General features: G+C 26.6%; 1 protein-coding gene across 3 annotated transcripts; it reads left to right on the top strand.

Annotated features, from left to right (window-relative positions):
- Nucleotides 1-25,512, top strand: Dp (transcription factor Dp). Of its 3 annotated transcripts, XM_043041173.3 has the most exons (13): nucleotides 60-763; nucleotides 2,447-2,571; nucleotides 3,380-3,449; nucleotides 4,102-4,155; nucleotides 14,991-15,103; nucleotides 17,093-17,232; nucleotides 18,619-18,784; nucleotides 20,284-20,427; nucleotides 20,509-20,577; nucleotides 20,664-20,812; nucleotides 22,389-22,555; nucleotides 23,328-23,433; nucleotides 24,591-25,512. In XM_043041173.3, exons 1-13 carry the CDS (start codon nucleotides 718-720, stop codon nucleotides 24,799-24,801), a joined length of 1,560 nt encoding a protein of 519 aa, XP_042897107.1. In that variant the 5' UTR covers nucleotides 60-717; the 3' UTR covers nucleotides 24,802-25,512. The 3 variants fall into 3 exon arrangements, with proteins under 3 accessions (XP_015908103.1, XP_042897107.1, XP_042897108.1); XM_016052617.4 differs by lacking the exon at nucleotides 4,102-4,155 and having other exon boundaries at nucleotides 1-763; XM_043041174.3 differs by lacking the exons at nucleotides 60-763; nucleotides 2,447-2,571; nucleotides 3,380-3,449; nucleotides 4,102-4,155 and adding an exon at nucleotides 13,515-13,958.

Genomic DNA, 25,512 nt, shown 5'->3' with positions numbered 1-25,512 from the left:
GAAAATGGACTTTTCCAAAGGTTTTTTTTTCCATGAGTTTCCGTTTTTCTTTCAAATTTAGAATTCGGAAAACACAATAAACGGATTGCACTGTGAAAGTAACTAATCAGAAGCATTTTAAATTTGAAATTAAGTATTAATTACCACACTTGACATTTAATTAAGACGTTATCTATTAAAAACTTTCTAATGTTTAGGTAATTTTTAATACACGCATGTCACATGAAGTGGATTCAACCAATCAAATTGTGTGTTCTGCTACCACCGCCAAGCTCGTTTGCGGAAAGCGAATCGTACGCAAGCTGCCCGATTCTCATTTCGGATCGAAATTAGCGAGGATGAACGCAAGGAACTTGATTATACACCGAAAAAGTCCACTACTTTTCTGACATGTAGCATTCATTTCCAGTTAAAATCATCGAATTAAATTTTATGTTTATTTTTAGATTATATGTTAATAAATTGATATTTTACGAAAGTTTTAAGATATATTAAATATTTATTTTAAATACACATGTTTTAAATAACAATTGTTAGGTCGCCATCTTGATGTGATTGATTTATAAAAGTATTTTATAATTAGCTGCAGAATTATTTGCAGTTTATTATAGGCGAGAAATTTTACTTATATATCGTAGAATATGTCATATTAAATATGTTTTAGAATTTTGCGAAGTAACTACTTTTTTTTGCTCTTCTCGTAAGTCGACCTCATATATGGCCCAAACTTCAACATCCTTGATGAATTTTTGGGATTTAGAAGGTATGTTTATAGTGGCATTGAAATTTACTATTTGAGAAATGAAAATCTTTAATATAAAATGCCAATTTATATTTTTCTTAGTATGTTTTATTTTACTAGCACCTGTTCAATTGACTTTAAAAACCGTAAACATGTCTCGTAAGATATCCATTTAATAACCTTCAATGTTTACTTTTTCAGCGATTTAATGAAAATTATGGATATGCAATGTTTACCCGAAATTAACGTAACTAGCTGTGTTAAAAATGTTTTATAAACCTTCAAAATTAATTTAAATTATTTCGTAAACTGTGAAAATGAATAGCGTCTATATATTTACAATAATCATCATTCATATCCATTACTTTAAAAAAAAAACCTGCTATTCATAATTATTGCTTTATATAATTATTCTTTAGTGATTTGATTGTTGATCGTCAGTCTTTAAATGGACTTGTTTTTATGATAATACGTTGAGGAGGTGTTTAATAAGATTTAAGTTTTGCAACATGGATTTAAATCTGCATTTTTTATGTTTATTTTTTGAATTATTCATTCTTTACATATACGTGGTTTAATAAATTAACTATAAAACGTAAATTTTGCTCGGATTAGATTAATATCAGTAAATAAAAATTAATTTCATTTATAATTTATTTTTTCTTGTTTATCTGAACCAATTGTTTTTTCTTTAAAATTGATATATGCTTTGTTAACAATCATTTACTAATATTTTTTAGAGTTAATTTTGTCTAAGTTTTTTCAAGTTCTCTAGACTAAAGTATTTAATTTAAAATTAATGCTGATCAATAATTTTTAAATAAATGTTTAGAATAGGTAAGAATGTAATTAATAATTTTGTAAGCAAAATAAAGAGGGCTAGTCATGTCATATAAGACTTCAATTTTATTTTATTTTTCATTGGTAATTTATTTCTCTCTATATAAGCATATATAATTAATTTTGTAGTGTATCTATTACAAAACTAAATGGAAATTTGAAATTAATTAGAAATAATTGTTCCTCAACATGGGTCTCAGGACACTGAGTTCAATTGATTTGATGAAACTTTAAAATAAATTATCTCAGGATATCATTTTAAGACAACCAGCTTTTAAACTCAGTTATTTAATTTAATTGTATAAAAGGAGGCAGTTGTTATTCTAAGACATCTCTAAACAAGTTGATGAAGGAAATAATTTGTAAATGTTGTATAGACATCAAAAATTAAAACCTTTGATGATGAAAATGCTAAACAAAGTCCAAAATAATTTATTTAATAAAATATTTTGTTAATTTTTGTAAACATTTAGCATTGATAAAGTTAAACATTTACCATATAAGAATGAAGCTGAACAACCATATGATAGTATAAATACCACTTTAAGAGACATACTATAATTTCAATTTTAAATTTGGAGCTATAATTTTGGCATTAACATCAAAATACAGAGATGCAGAAGAAAATTATTCATTTGGATTAACAGCACATCTTTGTTTGAACATAGTAGTAATATTCATCATATTTGTCATAATCTAACTGTAAATATTATTTAAAAGCATATTTTATTTGTATTGATTACATCATACTACTTACTCACTAGTGCTAGGAATTTTTTAGTTATTAGATGAAAATAGCATTTATCATTTTATTACCTAATTGCACACAATAATTAATATTACATTATTGTCTTATTCATTTAGTTAAAAACTGTACTGTCAGTTCTCCTAACAAAACCATGGAGCAAAAGAGTCAAAATATGTCTCCTGTAAAAGCTGGACTTATCAAGTATTATCAGAGGCATGGATTAGAAGGCATTGCCAAAGAAGTAAGATTTTTTTTCTGATATTACAATATCACATTCTCATAAAGTACACTACCTTCAATATCTGATTAGCAATTAAATGCAGAATATTTACACAAGAAAATACAGTATTATGTCTCATTAAACTGACCTGCTGGTTTCATTAAAATATATCTCTATGTAAGATTCTAATGAGTTTAATAAAAAAAAAATTTGTTTTAAGACTTTGAAAGCAGTTTTAATTTTAAATCTCTGAGTAAAAATTTTGGTTTTCTATAAAATATGTATATTTATTTTCTAAATTGATAAAAATAACAATTCAATGTAATTTTTACAAAAAATATAGATGTTTTGCATTCTATTCGATTTAACATTCTTTTTGGAAAGGAAAAAAATATTGATAGTAGTTGATACTGAGCCTGATCTAGAAAAGCAAGAGCCCTAGGCACTAAACTGTCAGTGGGTACCCTGGTTGTTACTTCAACCCATATGATTATGAAGTGTTTTTAAATCAGTTTTGCTTTTACATATTTCAATTTTTGTCAACTCATATCTCTATTCGATAATGTACCTGGAGAAACACAAATAGAACATATTTGTAACAGAGTGCCCCCCAAAATATGGGGGCCCTCGAACCTCTCTATCTTTATGTTCTTACACTACTAACTGACACAATCAGGTAGTAGTATTATTCATTTTTAATCTCTGTCAGAATTTATATAGTTAACAGTAAAGTTAACATTAACTTTATGTAATCCATATAAATTTTAATTTCATTTCCAAAACATGTTTTATATTGTAAAAAAAATATTAAAACTGGATTTATTTTTAGGTTGGTATTATACAACCAAATGGAGAAATAATTGGAAGTAAGCTAACTACTCAACCAAAAGAATTAAGAGGTAAATATGATTCTCTGTTAAACAGGGTTGATTATTTCAGAAGGGAAAAAAGCCATGAGACTTTGAATGTCTCATTATTGCATTTGTGATAGTTACAGTTTTGGGGGAAGTATGACTGAAATTCTGTACTGAATGTGGATCAGTATTGCTTTTATTTAATATTGAAATTTAATTATCAGAATTTAACCATTAAAAGCTCTTCAGTATCAATTTTTAACACACCCTTAAATTTAAATAATATATAATTAAAGTGTGCAGCAAGAAATGATCTGCAACAAGATTCAGTACTTTTCGGTTAGCCGAGGGTGAGTAAATTAATTTTTTTTATTTATTTAAAATGATGTCGCAAAAAAATTAAATAATAAAATGAAAACAAAAATAGCTTCATTTACTTGTGCCCAGAAAGTACGGAAGGAGTTAAGTTCTAACAAAATTAAAACAGGAGTCCATGGAATAAGATATCTGTAATCCATTGTAGAAGTTGTAAACCAAAATATTTTTCTTGAATTATTTTTAATTATCCTTTTTTCTTTATTTTTTAATTTAATCAAAGTATTAGTTTTGCTATGCATGATAAATTTGTAGTTTAGTATTGACTTACAAGTTAATCCCAGTATATCTTCATTAAAAACACACACACTTTGTATTTTAGTATTGTCAAGTTTTTTTCAAAAGTGGAAAGAAGAAAAAACAGCAGCTATAGCAGGTTTCTATAAATGATATTGATTATTGTTTAAAGTGTTGCATTACAATTGTTAAATAATTCAAAGAATTGTTTAGTGTTTTTTTCTTTTTTTAAATTTCAAAAACAGTGAGACCTCACTAAATTCCTAAAGTTGTAAAACCATCAACTTTGCATTTAACCTTCACTAATCTAAACACCAACTTTTCTATGAAAAAAAAATTCTGCAAAATAATTTTAATATTTAGTTATCTGTGTTTTAGTTTCAGTATAATTTCCCTAGGCAGTGGCCTAAAGGAGAAAAGAAGAAAAAAAAACAAGAATAAACCTAACAAAGTAATTTTTTTTTTTACTTTGGATTGAACATGCTTTTCTCTCAAGTGCTAGAAACAAAGCATTTTATTGTTGGAGAGTGATTATAATGTTCAAAAAGGGCAGCCAAACTTAGAGGATTCACTTTCATTCATTCTGAGGCTAACCGTTGAGGTGGTTTTCCGAAGTAACATTATGTGATTCCATTATCAACTTCACATATTTCCTAGTTTTAAATTATTCTTTAATTTAATTATGTTTTAGTTATTCTTAATCCAGTTTTAATTAAACCAATTATTTAATTTTATTAAAATTTTTAAAGGCAAACATAAATATTTTCTTCACTTCTTAACAATCAATGCCATTGTTAACTTTTTTTTATTCAATATAAATGTATATCTGAATAATTTGTTGTCTCTGCTAAATCAATTGTCAAAATCTATTTTTAACTTTCTGCAGCTTTCTTTCTCTAACCACAAAAATTTTCAGTCACAGGGCTATATTAATTTTCAGTCTTTTTGGTGATTAAGCTGTAGCTAGATGGTTTAAAAGTTACTTATGAACGCAAGGGCGGATTTGTTCTTGGCTGTCTTACCTATCCATAAATCGCCATTCCTAAGTGTCCAATTCAGGACACTTAGGACTAGAAACAATTCAGTCACTGCTTATTTTAAAATCTTGGTGTTAGAACTGGTGGGTTTTGCCTTTCATTCCGATCGTTATTAATTTACAAAAATTTTATGATCAAAACGCATATCTATAATAGGAAATGCTTCTTACTTTTTTATTTAATATGGCCCCAGAAATTTCCACTATGCTTCTATGCTAAAACTCTCATAATGTTTCTAAACTGTGTTGCTTTAAAAAGCAAGGAAAGAATTAAATCTTTTAATGATTTTTATTCATTAATAAACTGAAATATTTTACTTCCAGTAATTTTGCTGCAGCAAATCATGACTAGAAATTTTATTTTGAAAATAAAGCTTCTTTCAAGGGTGATCTTAACCCTTTATATCTCAACATCTCTGATTTTAATAAAAATTACTCATACATTAAAATACATCATTCTAAGCATGTAAAAAATAATAAAAAAATTTACAACATAAAATAAGAAAAATTATTGGAAAAAAATTGATTATTGCATTTCTGCACCCTTATGCAAAATGACAAAAAGTGCTTGTTGCATTCCTGCAACATTGTGAAAAATGGCACTAAGATTGAAAGATTCAAAAATTTTAATTCATATGAAAATTTTTAAAACAGTTGTTACTTTTGTTGTAACCAAGTCCTACACCACATTTCTCACAAATAGTTTGTGTAAATTCTTTGCATTTTGGGTATTTGCATCTGATTCTTTTGTTAGCCCAATTAGGCCAGTGCCCAATTTCATCTTGGCGCACTGGTTATGGTCGACAATCGCCGAAATCGTCCTTCAAAATATTTTGGGGCAAAGACATAGGCTTTTTGTGTATGTTGCAGATATGCAAACACGGTGATATAAAGGGTTAAGAAAATCCAAACTCCAAAGGCGAATACTTATCAAATATTCTATACCTCAAAAAAGGACTCTTAGTTAAATTCAAAAAGGGACTTTTTTTTTAAATTCCTCACTACTTAAATGAACCTTCCACAAAGTTTTAAACTGGAAAAATATCCATGCACATAACTAACTTTCTTAAAATATAAAATTAATATTTTTTTTCTTCATCCTTGTAACTCAAAGGAAATTTTTCCTGAACATAATGCATTTTTGTGTAAATTAACTTTACAAAAACACAAATGAACCAGAAAAACTTTCAGAAAAGGGATGTGATGTGATTTTTTTAACATACTATAGATAAAATAAAGACAACTGATCTAAGTTGCAATGGATGTGTATATATTATTGAAAGTTCTGAGATTAGATACTTTTTAGTCACTGGAAATAAAAATTATTCATATTCTTAATTCTATATATAATAGTATTTCTTTCTAAACATTTGATGCATTGTTACTAATTATAGTAATATATTTGTTGAAGATTGAGTTTTGATAAACAAGACATTTAAAAAAAATACAATACAGTATCTGGTTTACCATTTAGTTTTCACAAAGTACGTACGCATTAGAAGTACTTTCATAAGCTAATAATGTATTGCAAATAACTACTCAATAAGACACTGAAAATATTTAATTTTTTGCTGTGATAAATTTTTACCTATCATATAAAATCCGTTATGAATTGAAAATATTCAGTTATTTTTAGAGAAGCCCTTGCAATTTAAGATTGATAATATTATTGTTTTTTTTTTTTTTTTTTGCCTAAAATATTAACTTTATGCAAAATGTTTTCAATTATACAGTAGAGCAAATCTAATTTATATATGTAACGTAAATTTGGGGTGTATGGTGTAAATTTATTATTGTGTGAACCTAGACTAGGAGCCAGAAACTGGTTTGAACAATCGAAAATTTAGAACAATACCAGCTACTCATATTCTAATTTTTATGTTATGTTGAGCAATTTTCTCTTTATGCTCACAATTTTATTTATTAGAGTTTCATGTTTTCAAAAAATAAATACTTTAATTTCAATTTATGATGTTGGATTAATTAATATATATAATAAATTAAATTTTATAGAAAAGTAACAATTACTGTAAAAAATTAGAATTAAATTAGAAAAATATTCTGTAAAATCTGGACATCTAGTTATTTAACTTAATTATTAATTTTGAAATTCAGTACAAATAATTTTTGTTAAAATAGTAATTAAAAATACATATTTTAAAAAAGTAGTGAATGTCAAATATTAACAGCTGTATGATTACCTATTTTTATTGCAATTTTTAACACAACCATTTAAACTGAAATTTTACATCAGTGGGGAAAAGAATTATCACTTTGCCATTTTTATTTTAGGAATCATGAGGGGGGGGGGGAGAGAATGTTTCCTTTCTAGAGAACATTACATTTACAAAGATTTCATCTTAGGTTAGCACATGATTGTCTACACACACATAAAGAGCATGTATGTACCCTAACAACTTTAGAATACCAACAACAAAAAATTCTTTTAAATTATTTAAATCTTAACTGTAATAACAGGGTTTTATGAATTTTTTTTTTCCAGATCTGTTGCATATATAAGAAAGTATTTAATGTTTATAACAATACATGAAAGCAATTTTTGAGGTTTTTCAAAACAGAATTTTTGTTAAAACTTTCATCTAAATGTAACGTCGTTTGTGTCCTTTTTTTTTATTTATTTATATATATATATATATATATATATATATATATATATATATATATATATATAAAAATTGATATCATTTTTAAATCTAAAATATTCTCATTTTTTCGTCTTTTTTTATATTGCTGAAATACATAAATGCATTGTTCATAAATGAAATATTTTTAATGGGGCACTTGAAAAACACTTAAATGATATTAGAAAGAAGGAGACTTAAGTTAAATTATTATTATTTTTTAGATTTAGAGTTGCTACCTATTGTGTACTAGCAAATTATAAAGTGAATTCTAGTTAACTCAGAACTTCAGTTTTTAGGAGTGAAAAGTTGAAACATTTTCAGGAAATATTCAGCAAATAGATTATTTAAAATACAATAAAAACAAAAATTGGAAAGAAAAAATAACAAGCAGACCTGAACAGTAATTTGTTTAGTAGAAAAAATCTCTCCAGCATTATTTCTACTGTCATTGAACATATGCCAGCATTTTTTTATAATTAATTATTTACTGTATTTTACAAACTATAATTTTTCATCATACAGCTATTAGTGAGTGACTAAGAAATTATAAATTTCTGTAATGCAGACAGATGTTCATTAAAATTAGATTGTCTTAAATTCAACACAAAAGATATTTTAACAAATTTTCTATTTCTTATTTTTTTTAATTTATTTTTGTATTTTTTTTATTTATTTATTGTTTTACATAAATAATCAGATAAAAAAATTAAGATACTTTTTCATACCAAATATGAAAATGAACAACACATATTAGAAGAATTAATGTTAGTTGAAGTTGGAGTGAAATAATAAATCAAAACATAGTTTATATCCATTTGTTAAAAAATATCAGACGTTTACTTGGTCTCAGTTGTTATTGGGCTGAATCTAATTTGATAGTGAAGTCAAGAAATAATTTAGTTTTCTCAAAGGTAAGTTAATAACAATTTTTATTGCCACAATTATTAATATGTAGTCTTTGTGTGTTAGCTTTGTCGCATATTAATAAATAAAGAAAGTTTTGAAGAGCTTCAGACAACAGTAACAATCAGAACTAAACCAACCTTGTTTGTGTTGCAAAATAAAAAGTCATGTTACATTGATGTCATGGTATTAAAACATTTTGTGGGAAAACTATAATGGAAAGAAAAAAAAGAAACTAACATTTTGTGTAATTATACGAAGGCCTGGAAGAAATCATTTTAAATTTACATTCTCAAATTTCTTCTAGGGAAAATATTTTGTATGAACTTTAGATAATATCAAAGATCTGTTATTCAAAAAAATCCAAATTACCAGAGAAAAATCTTTTAATATGAGTTGTTTCAAGACTATCTAGTACCTAGTATATTGTATACAGCCAGCTTAATTCTGAACTCTGCATAAATAAGTTGATTTAACTATCTGAAAACAAAAATTTATTTTATTATAAGAAAATGAAATGGTGATTGCCTATATTTTATGCTTAGTTCTGTTTAATCCAACTGTTAAGGTATTGTCAAAAATTTCCAAAAACCACGTGTTTGGTGTAAGTGCAACTCTTTGACCTGCAATAATTTTTAGATCTATGTTTGATTTTCAAGTTGCTGTTGAACACATGAAAATTGATCATTGTGAGTGATAAGGAAAGTCATAAATTTAATTAAAGCTTTCTATATCTTTGAGTGTGTGTGGTATATATTTTTTTCCTACATATTTGATGGCAATAAGTTAAATTTCTTAATTTTTAGTAGCATAAATTGCCTTTTATCAGCTGTTTGAAAATACCACTCTCTCATTAAATTATAAGATAAAAACCAGATGATTGTGGTTGTTGTAACATATCTTCTGTTTCTATCTATCTCTGGTATTGAAATGGAAGTCAAACGACAGCAGAAATATCTATTTTGTGAGAACCTTACCCTCCTCATTGAATGATTATCATGCACTTGTATAGAAGTTAAACTTATGTATAATAGTTGAAAAAATTATTTAATTTATAAATTCAATAATAGAAAAAACACAAATATTGCTACCAATTCAAATATAAAAATAGAATCTTACGAAGAGTTTGTAAAATTTAGCATATGTGCTATAGTAACTGGCTAGTTTGTTTCTTTTTAATTAAGCTAGTGTCTTGGTTTGGCAGTAAGGTTGTGCTAAAATTAGTTTTCACTTACAAGGAAAAGGAATGCCTTAAGAAATCATTTTGATATGAAACTCGCCTAAAGGGTATTCACTCCTTTATAACAGGGTGCATTAGCCAGCCAATCTCGAAAAGCATTTGAAAATTCAAGTATACTTTTTATACTATTAAATCTTCATTCCAATAACATCACAATGGTTTAGTGGCAGACAACCTGTCTAACAATAAAACAAATAAAGTTAGAATCATGTAGCAGTTTTTTTTTTTTTAAATTGTATAAAACTTCTAAAATTATTGATAGAAGACCATAAAGAAAAGAGGTTGTCATTTTTCATTTATGGATGATAAACATTTTTTTTAAACAACTAGAGAATGTTTCTGTGAATTCTTTTATAGTCAAAATAAATTAGACTTAACTTTCTGACTATTGTAAAATCTTGTTGCAAAATTTAAAATGTATTTTGACAAATGAAATGTTCGCTATTAAAGCTTATTTTAATATTTTCTAATTCTTTATGTCAAATAAACTTACTAACCAGAAAGAAATAGAATATTGTGTAGAAAGATCAGATCTAACACTGACTTCAAATAAGAATTTGTTTATTTATAGTTTGAATTCTTTAAATTTGTGAGTGGGACCTTAAATTTAGTTTATAAATTACTAATTCAATATATCTTAATTTCTATTGATAACACATATGTTAGTTAATTCGACAATTGTGTACTATCATTTTTTTTTTTTATAAGAAAAATTATTAAAAGCCATAACAATATTATATAAATATTTGAAGTAAACATATTATAACTAAAAATACAGCACCATAATTTTGAGGGAACGTTCAAACAAAAAAAAACTTATGGGTTATGTTCTGAGAATATTCTGCACCCCTGATTGTGGGAACAATAAACAGGCTATAATAGCAACCAAACAAATGCCCACTACCTAAATTGTTTCACGAAACTGGCAATCTAACCACTGTTCCTGGTAACTCTCGTGATAATTTTTACTTTTCAAGAGTGGTTCATATTAATAACAAAAAAACTACATTAATGATATCAGAGCATTAAGAATGCTAAAAAGAATTATTAGAAAAACTTGTTTTGTCTAAAATTCTGAGAAAGATCATCTCCTTATTTGACAATTATTGAAGATCCTTATCATGGTTAATAAAAATGCTATCCATAAATAACAATAGGGAACAAATTGTTTGTCTCATTTATACAAATATTTGATCTTGTCTATTACACTGCTAGAGGCACTTCCCTATTATTACCTGTTCAAAAGCACACAAGGAAACAGGGAAGTGCCCCCCGAGACGTATAAAGAAATTTCCCAGCTTGGGTAAAATGGATTAAAAATCTTATTTTTTTAAAAAGAAACTAATTGGGACTGGGAAACCAATAGCAGATTTGAAATCAACGACGTTAAAAATCCAAGATCCGTTAAAAAATCTTAAACAGAAATTTCTGAGGCCAGTGGGGAATAAACCCAAGCTCCCGGCATTAAACAAAAAAAAAATCTTAAACAAAAAAATTGTACACCTGTATAATTTAAAAACAACTTACATATCTATGCAATAACCTTACTAGCAACTCCTAAACAAATGCCTAATGAATAATCTGTCTTAACCAAAATACGGTTATCATTAGTCATTTTTTGACATGTTTTGTTTTTTTAAATATTAAAGAAATCTCTTTCAGTACTCCTCATTGTGTCTAATCTGCTTAAAAAAAAAAAAAAAAAGCCGGTTTAAAAATTTTTTATTTTAAGTCCTAATATTTAATAAAAATTCAAAATATATATAATTTATTAATGTGGGGGGGATTATTTTTATAATGTATATTGATAAATCCAATAATAAAAAAAATTTCCCTGTAAGGTATACAACATTTGAGCGAAGTCAATTGAATAGTTAATATATTGTATAGTATTTTTAAAAAAAAAAAAAAATCGCATTTTTAAATATTTATTTCTCAAATACTGTTCGTTCTATTTCGTTAAATTAGTATTTTATCATTTAAAATTGCATAGCTTAAAATGATATAGAAATTTATATACCTTACAGTTCAAAACTATATCAAATACTATTAAACCAAATTAGAAGAAAAAGTTTTATCTTTGGATGAATGAAATTTATAATTTTGTGCAAAAAATTTCTATTTGCATATAAAGTTCCAGAGATGTGGCAAAATTTGAAAAGAATTCAATCACTTACTGATTAAATTATGCCGACAATATTTTCGACCACTTTCTTACCCGTACCCCATCCTCCATTTTGTTAGCCAAGAATCAAAATAGGTTTATTTAGAAAAAATACATTTCAGTTCCAATTCCTTCACTTAATTAAGAGTTAGTGCATATCTAAGGGCAACCTTTTGATTCAGTAAGATAGGTTTTAATGCATAATTTGAACAAAAATTTCTCCCTCAACTTTTCCTTATATCTGGTATTTTTAATTATCGGACAGCCATCTTTCCGATTTAAAGAAAGGTACTTGCATCCTTTCTGTAACATATCTAACCAAAAGTTTAAAATTAAAAATCATAATTTAAAGAAAGCATGTAAACTAAACAAATTTTAAATGAAACTGATTTAACCTAACACATGATTAACTCAATACATTATGAACATTTTCTTGAAAGATAGTGGGAAAAAAATATTTTTTTAACCATCAAATTTTCCTTTGCAAATCTTGCTAAGCTTACTCAAGCGCTTAGAAAAGACCAAAATTAGAGAATAGATTTTAATAAATATATAATCTTATATTTTATTACTTATAAATAGATATTAAATTTTAACGCAAAATTTTGTTTACAATATAACTATAAAATATCTATATTTTTTAATGAAAGAAAACCGAGTTTTCTCATCTGTATTCGTAGGGGTTAGTAATGGGAGGATTTTCCTACCTAAAAGTACAAATCCTCCATATGATATAATTTCAAGTTCATTAAATGTTCAAAAATTAAGTCCTTATGAAAAGTATAGAATGGAATTTACAATTTGTAAAATATCAGTTCATTATAATTAACTTTTCCTATTTTATTCCAACTATTGTAGCTTTTTCTGTATCTACTGAAAATTAAGATTACGTTTTAAGAAATTAAGCAGTTAAATGTATCAATAGAACATTTTTTTTTATTATTATTTATTATAATTATGTCTTTCACACCTTTGCACATTTTTAATGTAGCTCCCTCAGATCCCTGCAGTAACTAAATTTTCAAGTTTCATATTAGCTGTAACTGATTATTATTTAAAGGCTTTCATAAAGTAATAATTAAATTTCTCTCTTATTACGTCGATATTTTAAAGATTCATTTTATTCAAGAGAATCCTCCAAAATATAAGTTACTAATTATTAAACCTCTGTTTATTATATAAAATTAAATAGAATACTATTTTTCCATCCTTATAACTAATTATTAAACCTCTGTTTATTATATAAAATTAAATAGAATACTATTTTTCCACCCTTATAAATAATTTTCATTAGAATAAAGGTTTTCAATCATTTCCCAAGATCTCGCAAACAATGTTTCATAATTTAATTTTGCTTTAAACTTAGTAAAATATGCTTTAAACTTAGTAGCAAAATATGATAACTACAACATCCTGGAAGAATTATTTTCGCGCCAAAACGTATCCCCCTTTTTGCGCGCGAAACGAAACCATTGCATTCTGGGATGTGAACACGTGAAAAAGGGAAAATGTGGACGATACCATGCACCTCGAAGGAAGGGGCGATTGGATTATCGAACTACTTGTTTGTATTTTTATACCTACGTGACCGCGGTGTTAGTTTTATTTTCGCCTAATAATATGAAACATTAGAATAATTATGCATTATAAATGATGCCAAATATAAAAAAATACACGCCAGTTAGACTGGGTTTTCATAAAACCTTTGTGAACACTAGGCTTAACCTAAATATATCTTCTAAAAATGCATAGCTTCCCACTTCACTCTCATTGTAATAGTGACAGTAAACAGAAGATGGAAAGTTTCTGAGCGTCGTAATTTATTGTACAAAATAAACACTATCCTAATTTTTTCCACCTGTCAGCTAAATGTATTCAGTACTTTTCGACATTTTCTAGTGATATGAAAGATCGTTCTGTAAAATAGTGGTGTTAACGTTTGTAAACAATATGTGTGAGTACTATAAAGATAATACCTGTTAATCCATACTTCATTACGTACATGTAGGTTAAAAGAAAACATTTAAGGAAAGCGTCCGCTAAAAATAAAAGAAAACCGATTTGATATTCTGTGTGCGTTAAATTTGTTTACAGTTTGTTTTTAGTAAACTAACTAATTAGACATTATGCTTCTTAAATGTTACTAAACATAATGATTAAGTTTGAATAACTGTAATATTTTAGCAACAGCTTATTTTTTATATATTCTTTGATTAGTAATACAAATAAATATTTTTCAGCATGATAAATGACAACATTAATTGAAGATATCAATTACAATTTTGAATTGAATCATTTAAACTTAACATCAAAATATGTACATACATATTTTCATGTAAGTTTAAATTATTTTAATTGTGTTGATAGTGTTTAGAATAGCTGTCAATTAGAGATATACATATTTTGATTGTAATACCAGTAAAAAATTAACATTATGAATGAATGTTATTTGTAGTATCAAAATATCTAGACCTGTTATAGGCCTATGTATTATTAAAACTGTAAATTATAGATATTAGTTTAATAAATATAAAGATTTTTACATTTGCTTATAAATATTTTTAATTAACTTATGTGCTCTAGTTGATTAAAGGAAATAAATTGTAGATCTTTCATTTTTTTATCTAAAGATATCAAAGTTTTAAGGAAATGACTTTTATTAAGTATTGCAGCTATTATATCTATTTAAAAAAAAATAACTCATATTAAACTGTTTCATTGGCTCATAAGAAAGAGTTAAAATAAAACAGTAAATAGAGTCATAAATGTGAACAAAAGAATGACAATTATAAATTCCTCACTTATACATATTTTACATTTTTCTTATAAAAATTTTTTAGTTTATTATAAAAGTAAGTTTATAACTTATTTTATAATAAAAATTTTAAAATAAAGTGATCAATATAAGAATAACGAGTTATATTTTCATATTATATTTATCTGTTTATATTAAAATTTTCTAATTGTGCATATTTGATCTTTATAGCACAAATAATAACATTGCCTGTTGCTAGTACTCCTGCTACAATTACTATGTCACCTTACAAAGTAGAACCGTCAATTTTGCCAAAACCTGTGCATCTAACTAATTCTCCTGTGGTAAGTGATAATTCCTGAATATAATTTATGTTTAGAAACTTTGCAATAAATGTTTATTTCATATAAATGTTTGTTTACAAATAGTGGTGCACAATGTTTAATAATTTAGAAAATCGTTGGTTTAGAATAACATCCCTTTCTTTAAAAAAAAAATATATAGTAATGAATATTAAAAGTCCATATTTAATTACTACTTGTATGTATTTATTATTTAGTATTTTTGTGGTATTTTTTATGTATTTTAATTATAGTGCATTCAAAATTAGAGTATAAATTATCTATGCATTAAAGATATAACAATAGTATGAAATCAAATTTTATTTATTAAAAGTTGTAAATTGATTTTTGGTTATACTAATTATTCTTTCACTTCTTTCTAAAAATGATTTAGACTTCAAAATACTTTGTTTTATTTTACTATCCCATCTTATCGAAATTCTAAATATTACTTAATATTTCCTAATAGTTGGTGTTATCACTATATGTTAACTGAAATTTTAGATAGAAAAATAGCTTTAAAAAAATTGACTGTAATATTTCATTAATTAGTTGTGTTGTATTTACAAAATAGATTACTAAATGCATGCAGATCTCTAGCGTTACTAATGTATTCTACCATATTGGAATGTATTGATAAAATATTTAATTTGATACTAAGTGTTATTCTAACATTTTTATTGATATTGTATATATCGGTTTTATAAATAAGAACATAATATTCTTCAAAATATAAGTTTTGCTGATCTTAATCTTATTTTGCTAGATAGTAAGGTAAATATTAATTATCTAGTTAAGAAAGCCTGAATGTAGCTAAGCTAAATCTCTGTCAAATGTCGAGAAAATTTGTTGATGAACTTCAGGGCTGCAATTTAACTGGAACAGAGAAAAATTTGTAAAATAATCATGTTTCGTTTTAAGTTTAAAGTATCTGTCTATATGAGGGTTGGCTTTTTGCCGGCAGAAACTGTTTATAACCGGTAAAAACTGGCAGAAACTAAAAAAACTTGTATATTAGTTCTAGTAATTGCTTAATAATATTTTGTTTAAGTAAACTAAAGAATGTAACTGTAGCAAACTTTTTAATTCATTGTTTGTAAATATATATTATTTTGTTTACATTAAATATAAAGAGTGCAGTGCAGTATATCAAATATTTATATTAATTAAAAAATAAAGTAATGTAATAATAAATATAAATTTTAGTTTATTATATTAAACTTTGAAATTCAGTAATTATTATCATTTAACTCCTAATAGAACTGAGTAGAGCTACTTTCAAATAGTTTTTTTTTTTCCTTTTCAAGACAGAATTTGCATGGCAACAATCCAATTATTATAACAGTAACAGTTTTAATCTTTGCTGTATGTAAGAAGTAATATAATTGGTTAGATTCACTGATTCATAAATGTAAACAGCAATTTCACTGGCCATTTTGTTTAACATTTAAATGTTTTTTCTATGAATTATCCATTGTATGTCAATCTCAGTACTTAACTTGTATGTCATTTTCTGAATTTCTGCCAGTTTCTGCCACAAATGTGGCAGAAAAGAGTTCCTGCCATGCCAGTTTTAACCGGTTTCTACCAGTGGTTTTAACCATCTTGACAGAAACTTGCCAACCTTGGTCTATCTTCTGTTATAACAAACTATTTTCATAAGAAATTTCTTACCACTTTTTTCTGAATTTAAGTGAGATACAACATTACTTAACTATCACTATTCCAATCGTAAAATTTTATTGAAATCTGTGGTTTTTCCCATTTATTTTTTATTTTTTTGAGAATGTTAAAAATATGACAAATTTAAAGAGTTAATTAAATCTATAAAATGAATTCTAAGTTTTGAATCACCTCTCTGTTAGTAATAAATTTTAGCTAACTTGAACATTGTTGTAAGGAATTATTTTATTGCTAAGCTCAAATTTGCTTTCTATTCCTTTAACTTATTACCTTTTAATAGTTTCCTTATTTACTCATTTTAATTTACAGATTTTAAGTACCCCTCAACGAGTTGTTGCAAGCGTTATAAATAGCACCCGCACCCCACAACAACTGCTACCTGCTCCAGAACATCCCATGGCATGGTCTGGGAAACGTCCTCATGATTTCACAGAAGAATACCATGAAAGGTTTCATAATATTCTTTACTCCTGACTTAAAAGAAACATTAAATTAGTGAAAAATATTGTGCCCAAAGATGATTTTGCATCAAGCTCTGAATGCAGAATAATCAGAAGATTTCAATGCATAAGCTGCTTTTAATATTCTTCCATCAACATGACAGTCTAGTACAGGCTAGAGTCGCCCCAACAACCATATCTCCATCTATTGATGCCCATGGTTTTAAGATCTTTTCCTATTTATCTTAAAATCATGGATCAATCTCTTTTTGCAATATTTAGGATATTCAAAAATACAAGGCAATACTTTCCGCCTGTAAAGCATCTAGGCAATGTCATTTGAAATTATCTAGAGTATTATGTTAAGTTTTGTTACTTTGTAGAAGTTTGGAAAAGCTGAGCAACTAAAGTTTCGAAGATATAAAAAAAATTAAAAGATTGAGAAAACAACTCTTTAAATCATTTGCAAAAGCATAGTGTTGGTTCTCTGTTTGACAGATTGTCATGTATAAGCAGTGCTACGTCTTTAATTACTTAATACATAGTGAAGAGACTGTTCACCAATATCTATCATTGTTTCACCAGCATCTGTGTTTCTCAACTAAAATTCTTTGCATTGTAATAAGCCACTTCTACCTCCATTGAATACCACATAATGCCATTAAGCTCTACATATTTTTTTTTTTTTTTTTTTTTTTTTTTTTTTAGAAACTGCATATTAATTCCAACTTTTTGTATTCTTTATATTAATTTTTTAAAAATAACTAAATCCTTTCAGACATCTTTTTTTTAAAAATTGTTTATTAAATTTTTTCATACATTTAGAATTTAATCTTTTCAGTGTAATTTTTTTTTCTTAATTAAGGTAAAAGTAATATTCCAACAAGATGTTCAGTCTTTGTTGTTAAAGTTTAGTCTTGTTTCTGACTTCTTTCAATCATATTTATTAATTGCATAATTTTTTTTCAGTTATTGATCAGTGATAAAAAAAATATGCAAATTAATTCTTTTATTAATCTAAAACTGTGTACATTTTGTCTTATAATCAAGAATTACTTATCTAATTAATTCTTGATTATGCAAATTAATTCTTTTATTGATCTAAAACTGTGTACATTTTGTCTTATAATCAAGAATTACTTATCTAATCTTCTTTTTTTTTTTCTTCATAATATGTTATTTTTAAAATGTGCGGCTTTACCAGGAGTTGTATCTTACATCTGACAATAAGTGCACTTGAAATTTTTTAATTATCTATATCAGTTTGCTGTATTCTTAAGTTAAATGTAATTGCTTAAAAATATTTATCTACTGCTACTTTACTTTGTACATGGATGTAATCATGATCTTAATTATGTTTTTTTGTTATATTTAATTTAAACTAATATTTTTCAGTAAACGTTGTAAAAAAGGAGAAAAGGGAGGTAAAGGTCTTCGTCACTTTTCCATGAAAGTTTGTGAAAAAGTGAGAAAAAAAGGAACAACTTCGTATAATGAAGTTGCTGATGAATTGGTAGCAGAGTTTTCCGATCCGCACCGTCATCTTTGTGCGACAGACCAGGTAAAAGCATTTATAAACTAATTTTTATCATGCTTTAACAAATTTTAAAGCATTTATAAAAATTGAATAAGGAAACTAGAATCTCTCTAACTATTTCAAAACAAATTTAGTAATTTTTACTTAGTTTTTTTAATTAAATTATGCCAGCTTAATATAATATTTCTTCAAAGGGGATCACCTTCAGCTAAACATTTAATTCCATGATATCAAAGCACGGAAAGGTTCATCCAAATTTAATTTTCAGGGTCTAATTTTTGTAAAAATAATATTAATATTTTTCGGAAAATTTCTTGATTATGCCTTAATATTTATTTCTAAACATCAACTTTAAGTATTTAAAAACAAATAATTTGCAGTAATTTAACAGAATAGTAAACAGAAACTCATATTTTTTGTGATAGCCTTTTCAAAAAAAAAATTTTTCATGTAGACCATACCAAAAATTAATAATGAGGCAAGTTAGAATTTTAATATTTGCAACAAAAAAAATTTTTTAGAGGGATAAAATCTGACACTAAAAATTAAACTTATGAAAATAAAAGGTGCTACTAGAGTACCATTATTTTTTTTTCTCCATCCTGTCTTAATTTTGTGACAGGGCCAATTTTAGGGACCTGTTTTACAAATTTGAATTCTGTGAAAAGGCCATGAAAGATACCCCAAAATCAAATTTAAATGCATCTTAGCTCTCTAATGATACTAATGTAGCATTTTTTTTTTTTTTTTTTAAAATTAGACAACAATAATGAAATAATTTTAAAAAAGTTACCATTTTTTTTCCACTTGTGTTTGAAGAAACCTATTAATTCCCTACAGTTTTTTCCTTTGGGTAAGAAACTTGTCATCTCTGTACTTATGTTTCTTAACCCCTACATTATTTACTTTTTGTGAAATATGTTTAAACAGGGTCCGTAACATTTTTAAAAAGTGCTTAAAGCTGCTTATTTTCGTTTTTTAAAAGCCCTTAAAGGTGCTTTTTTCATTGGGTGTTTTTAAAGAGTACTTAATTTATCCTTTTTCAAAATAAAATTCTTCCTTTACTATGTTGATTTTCCCTTCGAATTCTGTAAAAAGACACAGTTCACATTGTTCTATTCAACGTTTTCACAATTAATTCACCCCCTATCTATTTTGACGTATTTTTCAGTCCGTAGCGTATGAAAACGCCATTTGTTTTACATGATTCAAAATTTCATGATTAAGTGCTTAAAAATATTTTTTGAGTGCTTAAAAGGTTCTTATTTTTTGTTGAATAATTTGGCTATGCACCTTGTTTAAAGAAATTAAGAAGTTTACCTGAAGCTTTCACCAAATGTCTGACATTACTCATTATTGGCTGTACTTTTGTAACATTATTATTCTTTATTGTTATTATAATTCTTTGTTTTGCAACATACAGTGAATACCACTTAACCACCTAGAATGAATGTTAAAATAAATGCTTTGATATATGTTACAAAACTAAGATCTTGATCCTAATTTTGTAAAACTTCTTTCAGGCTTACGATCAGAAGAACATTCGACGCAGAGTTTATGATGCATTAAATGTTCTAATGGCAATGAATATTATATCAAAGGAAAAGAAAGAAATTAAATGGCTAGGACTTCCTACTAATTCTGCTCAGGAATACCAAAATTTAGAAGTAAAATTCAACTGCTATTTTTAATCGAATGCCCAATTAATTGTATTTTCAAAAAGTGTAATGAAACATTTTTAATTGCAGAAAGAGAAATTAAAAAGAATTGAAAAAATCAGACAAAAAACTCAGCATCTACAAGATTTAATTGTTCAAGTAAGCTTGTACTGTAATTTTTAATATTATGTAACTTATTCTGTGTTTTCTTTTCTTTTAATTTTTTTCTGTTTATTTATTTATAGCAAATCAGCTTAAGAAATTTAACTTCTAGAAATAAAGGAGTTCGACAGCAAATGAAAGGCCCACCATCAACGAATAAAATCCATTTACCGTTTATTTTATTAAATACACATAAAGATACAGTGATTGATTGTAGCATATCTAGTGATAAGTAAGGAATTTTATTTCTTTCGTCACTTCTAATGTGCCTTATAAATTATTTCCATTAAATTTGTATGCTTTGCCAATGAGGACAATTTAACAATTTCAGGGTGTCTTGATTTTTTAAATGAAGTAATGAAAAGTTTGTGGTAAAATCGCTCGAATGGAAGAAACTGAAATTTTTTAGACTATTTTCAAAGGCTGAAAAAGTATAAATTTAATGATAAGCTAAGCATAGTGAAAAAAAAGTGAAATTTTCCTAATTTGGTTAAAGAACAAGAAAGTGATTGATGATGTACAGACTAATTTGAAAGACAATAAGAGTGAGAATACTAATTTAAATGAAACTGAATGTTCTGTGTGTATTACTCCAAATCCACAGTCCTGAATAATATAACTAACTTAGAATCAAAAGGGAAAACAAACTTTTTTATTATATTTTTAGTCTCACTAACAAAATTTAAAAGCTTAAATTAGTAATAATGAATAATATGTATTTTTGTGTTAAATATAGATTTTTATTTATTTATTTTTTTAATGAAGAATATAGTATAATCTGTGCTGCTTTTTTAAACTGTCATCTTATGATAGATATTATTCTAAATCTGTTTCTGCATTTAATTGAATTTTACTGTCAATTGCCCTGTGCATATAAAATAGTTATACATGTAGGATATCAGTACCAAATGTGAAATTTTTTTTTAACAGCACTCTTGTGGAATAGTGTATAATGCTTCGGGAAAATGTGTTAACATTTCGCTTAGTCAAAGAGTGTATCTATTTAAATGTTCATGAAAAAATTACAGCTTTTTTAATATTTGATCAATCTCAATCATTCAACAACATTTATATGACTTGTATGATTTCTATGAATGAAAGTAAAATTCTCGATTGTATACATTTGAAAAGGATATTCTTGAAAATATTTTCTTAAAAGTTAATAAGGAGCAATTAGGAATTACACTTAAATAGGATAATCATAGTTTAAAAATAAAAAGTACATCTCTCTAGAATAATTTTGTGTGTACAAAATTGTTCTTAATTGCATTTCCCCCTGGTATAAGTGATGTTTATGCCTGAAATTTAATATATTTAACTAAAAAATTATTTAAATAATTCCACCAAATGAGTTTTTATCTCTAGTAAAGTCTTAAATATTTTTTTTCAAGGTTTTGATTATTATTTATACTTGTTACTCAAAGTCCCTTTGTGTATATAAATTTTTATGTAATTTGTTATGTGATACTTAAAATTTCTTCCTTATTAGACTTCCAATTTCTGATAGGATTTTGTATATCTATGCATGCGTGCACAAAACGTTTGACAAAATTTTGAAAAGACTGCTCTATTATTTTTAATTCCAATTTCTACCAAATTCAAAACAATTTTCTTTTTTTTTTTTTTTTTGCAATGTTTACTTAGTTATCATTTTTTGTCTCTGTTTTCTCTTTTGATTTTCATGTACACTTATTTTTTAATTAAGTTAAAATTTTATATATATTCATTGACAAAAGAAAAATATATGCTACTTTAGTTTTTAATCGATGTAAATGATTCTTATACAATTTTTATTTTCTATCTCTCAGGAAAGAATACAAGTTTTGCTTTAGTGACATATTCCAAATTAGTGATGATTCAGAAGTTATGAAAAAAATGGGCTTAGATTGTGGCTTAGATAAAGGCATAAGCACTCCTGAGCAAGTCAGCAAAGCTAAAGGTTTAGTTCCTAAAGCTTTACAGCCATATATCTCATGTAAGTAACTAAAGTTTTTTTTTTTTTTAATTCGAAGCTATGAGGCATAAAATTTACTACATTACTTTTTGAAAGTTTAATAACATATTTTTGTTCAAATTCATTTATGTAAGTTTTTTTGTATCATCCTTCCAAGTGTAGAAACTAGGAGCAGGGCGTATGATTTTTTTTCCTGAATTTTACATATCTCAACAACATTGCCTCACATACTTCCACGATTCAAAACTATTAATTTAGCAACATTTTAACCACAATGAAAATTATGAAACTTTTGCTAAATCCTGTAAATGAGGCATTTTCCTGCTTGTGATTCTACTGCCAATTTGATATACATGTATTTTGTCTGAGTTTCATAATTTTTTATATTTGAAGCCACGCCTTAATCCGCTATTATCATGATTAAAATTTCAAACATTGATTTTTCTATTTACCTGATTTAAAAGTTAACACGTTATGAATCGTATTCAAGCAATCTAAAAATCACGCCGTGGGATTCATATTCATGCTATCTAAAAATCCAATAACGTGATTTGGTGGGGAATTAAATTATAGTTTTTAAAAAAATCAAGTAGTATAATATTGATATCTTGTTATCAAATTTTTGCTTAAAAAATTTTCAATGTTTTTAACTTAGTGTCACAATTGTCCCTGTCAAAATTTATTTTTAAAAGAAATCAAGTGATTTAAATCATGCCATACCCCTTTTGGTTTTTCATTAGTCTTTCTTAACTGGTATTGTCTGTAAATTTTAATTATTCTGTTTTCATTGTAGTGATGTCTCAGGGAAAAAGCGATTTACCCCCAGGTATGGTTAGTGATGGAAATGGTGTTAAAATCGAAAGTGTATATTTGAATGATTCTGCAAATTACTCCTACTGGTAAGATTTTTTTTAGTGAATATTTTGCATATTTACCTGTTTTTTGCAATTTGGATAAAGTTTCTTTCTTTTATTTATAATAATTTGTCATATTTCCTGCCAGAAAGATTTAAATAATCTGTTTCTTTTTTATGTTTTTAAATTGCTTGATGATGCATTCAGATAGCTTTCTCTTTAATTGTTCCTCTGTTATACTCAGTTTAATACTCTATGAATTGTGTACTTAATAACATTTGTATTTTAAATATTATTACTATTTCTAGTTTTTGGGGTCTTTGACATCTATATTTTAGTCAGACTAAGTTTATCGCAATTTGATATTGTATTATGTATGTAACAGCAATTATGTTAGAAGTAGTATAAATGCTTTCAGCTCTAAAGCCATATGATGATGTGTATGCAATTAAAGATTTTTCTCCCTATGTCAATTAAATGTGACTTTGTTTTTTTAATTCAATCAACTTGTGATGAAAGTGATATAATGCTAATTGTTGATGGACGGGAATGGGTCTCCTTTCCCTGGCAACATCAATAAATTAGTAGATAACAGGGTGAATTTACGCAGCGGCAAAATTCTGGAGTACAAAGCTCGTTCGGAAATAAATATTTATTCGACGACTGTGTCACGTGAATAAATTTTAAATGATTAGATGGAAAAATTAAGCATCATAGCTATGCATAAGAGTCCCTCATGGGAACTCCTCTCTGAAAGAATATTGCATAATTGTAACTTAAGCAAAACAAAAGAGAGCAATAGCATTGTTGTCAAGTCTCGGCCTTCTAAACATTGAGATTCGATTTGATAAATCTAAACTCCCAATTTCAGACACTGGATTTGTGGTATCATATTTAGTTAAAAAAAATTTCAATACTTTACTTTTCCAACTAATAAAAAAAAAAAATAGAAAAATGACCTATACATGGGTAAATATGAGGTATTATTCTGCTTCTGGTTGTCGCAAGGAAATTGTCAAACCAGTATTAATGTAAATACTGTTTGTAAGTTTATTTAGTCACAATTTAATGTTGGAAGCTTTTCAATAAATTAGTAATGCAATAAATTAGTTAGATCTATTTACAGCCCGCTAAATACCTGTAAAATACTATTGAAACTGGGATGAATGTTTAGCTTAAATTAAATATTTTTTGCCTTTTAGTGACTTGCAAGAAGCATCTTCTTCATCTTCGGGACCTGGATCTGAATATGTTGATATAGAAAATACTCAAAGTAGTATGAAGTCTGTATTATCTCGTCAGTCCAGTGTTGGCTCTCTGTCTGATTTACCCTCTCGCCCAGGTACAAGCACTCCATCTGAAGATTTCTCTGATTGTGAATCGGAATCTATGGATGGGGACGAGTCTAACTGAAGTTTGAATCTTCGAAGAATGTTTGAGTTTTATTTGTTTTGTTAAAGAAATCTTTTGTCATATCAGTTTTGATCTGGGGGAAAATCTTATAGTGTGTTACTTAAAAATGAAAAAGATATAACACTTGTGATCTTTTTTTTTTGTTTTTTAACATTTCCCTGTGGACAGAATACTGTGTACCTGAAGTGCTCTGAATACATACTCTGACTATGCCTTTCTCTAACTATCTGGGCAAGTTGACCACTTGTCCCTTGTGATCAAGCCTCCTTCCATCCAGTACTGTTCTTTATTTCACTTTATTACATGACTGGAAATATACAAAAAAACGTCATAAGGAACTGTTAATGGATGTTGGAATTCCATATGTGTGTTGTGCTGTCTTACCATCTCTAGATTGTTTGCAATTTGAAGAGGGTCTTTGTTTTTGGTCTGTTTTAAAAGAAACCATGAGCAACATTCTTGTACAGGTCACTCTAAATGTGACATTTTTCTTTCCCTCCTGCGAGGTGTGCTGATGAAAAATATATTTGTGCTAAGCAAATTTGAAATGAGATATAGGAACTACGCCATTCTTACCAAGAGTACACGCACAAGTCTTGTATTAATAAAAAATTATGAAATTACCCAAATATTTTTCATTACATTTCTCCCCTTTTTCTCTGCACCGCATAGTCAGTGTTAGCTCAATAAATAAATTTGATTGCAGTGGTA

This window comes from Parasteatoda tepidariorum, chromosome 2, assembly GCF_982258835.1.
Source record: "Parasteatoda tepidariorum strain Cologne lab strain chromosome 2, Ptep-v5.0, whole genome shotgun sequence".
NCBI classification, from domain to species: Eukaryota; Metazoa; Arthropoda; class Arachnida; order Araneae; family Theridiidae; genus Parasteatoda; species Parasteatoda tepidariorum.
The sequence above is the reverse complement of the archived record's forward strand: the minus strand, read 5'-3'. Positions and strand labels throughout refer to the sequence as shown.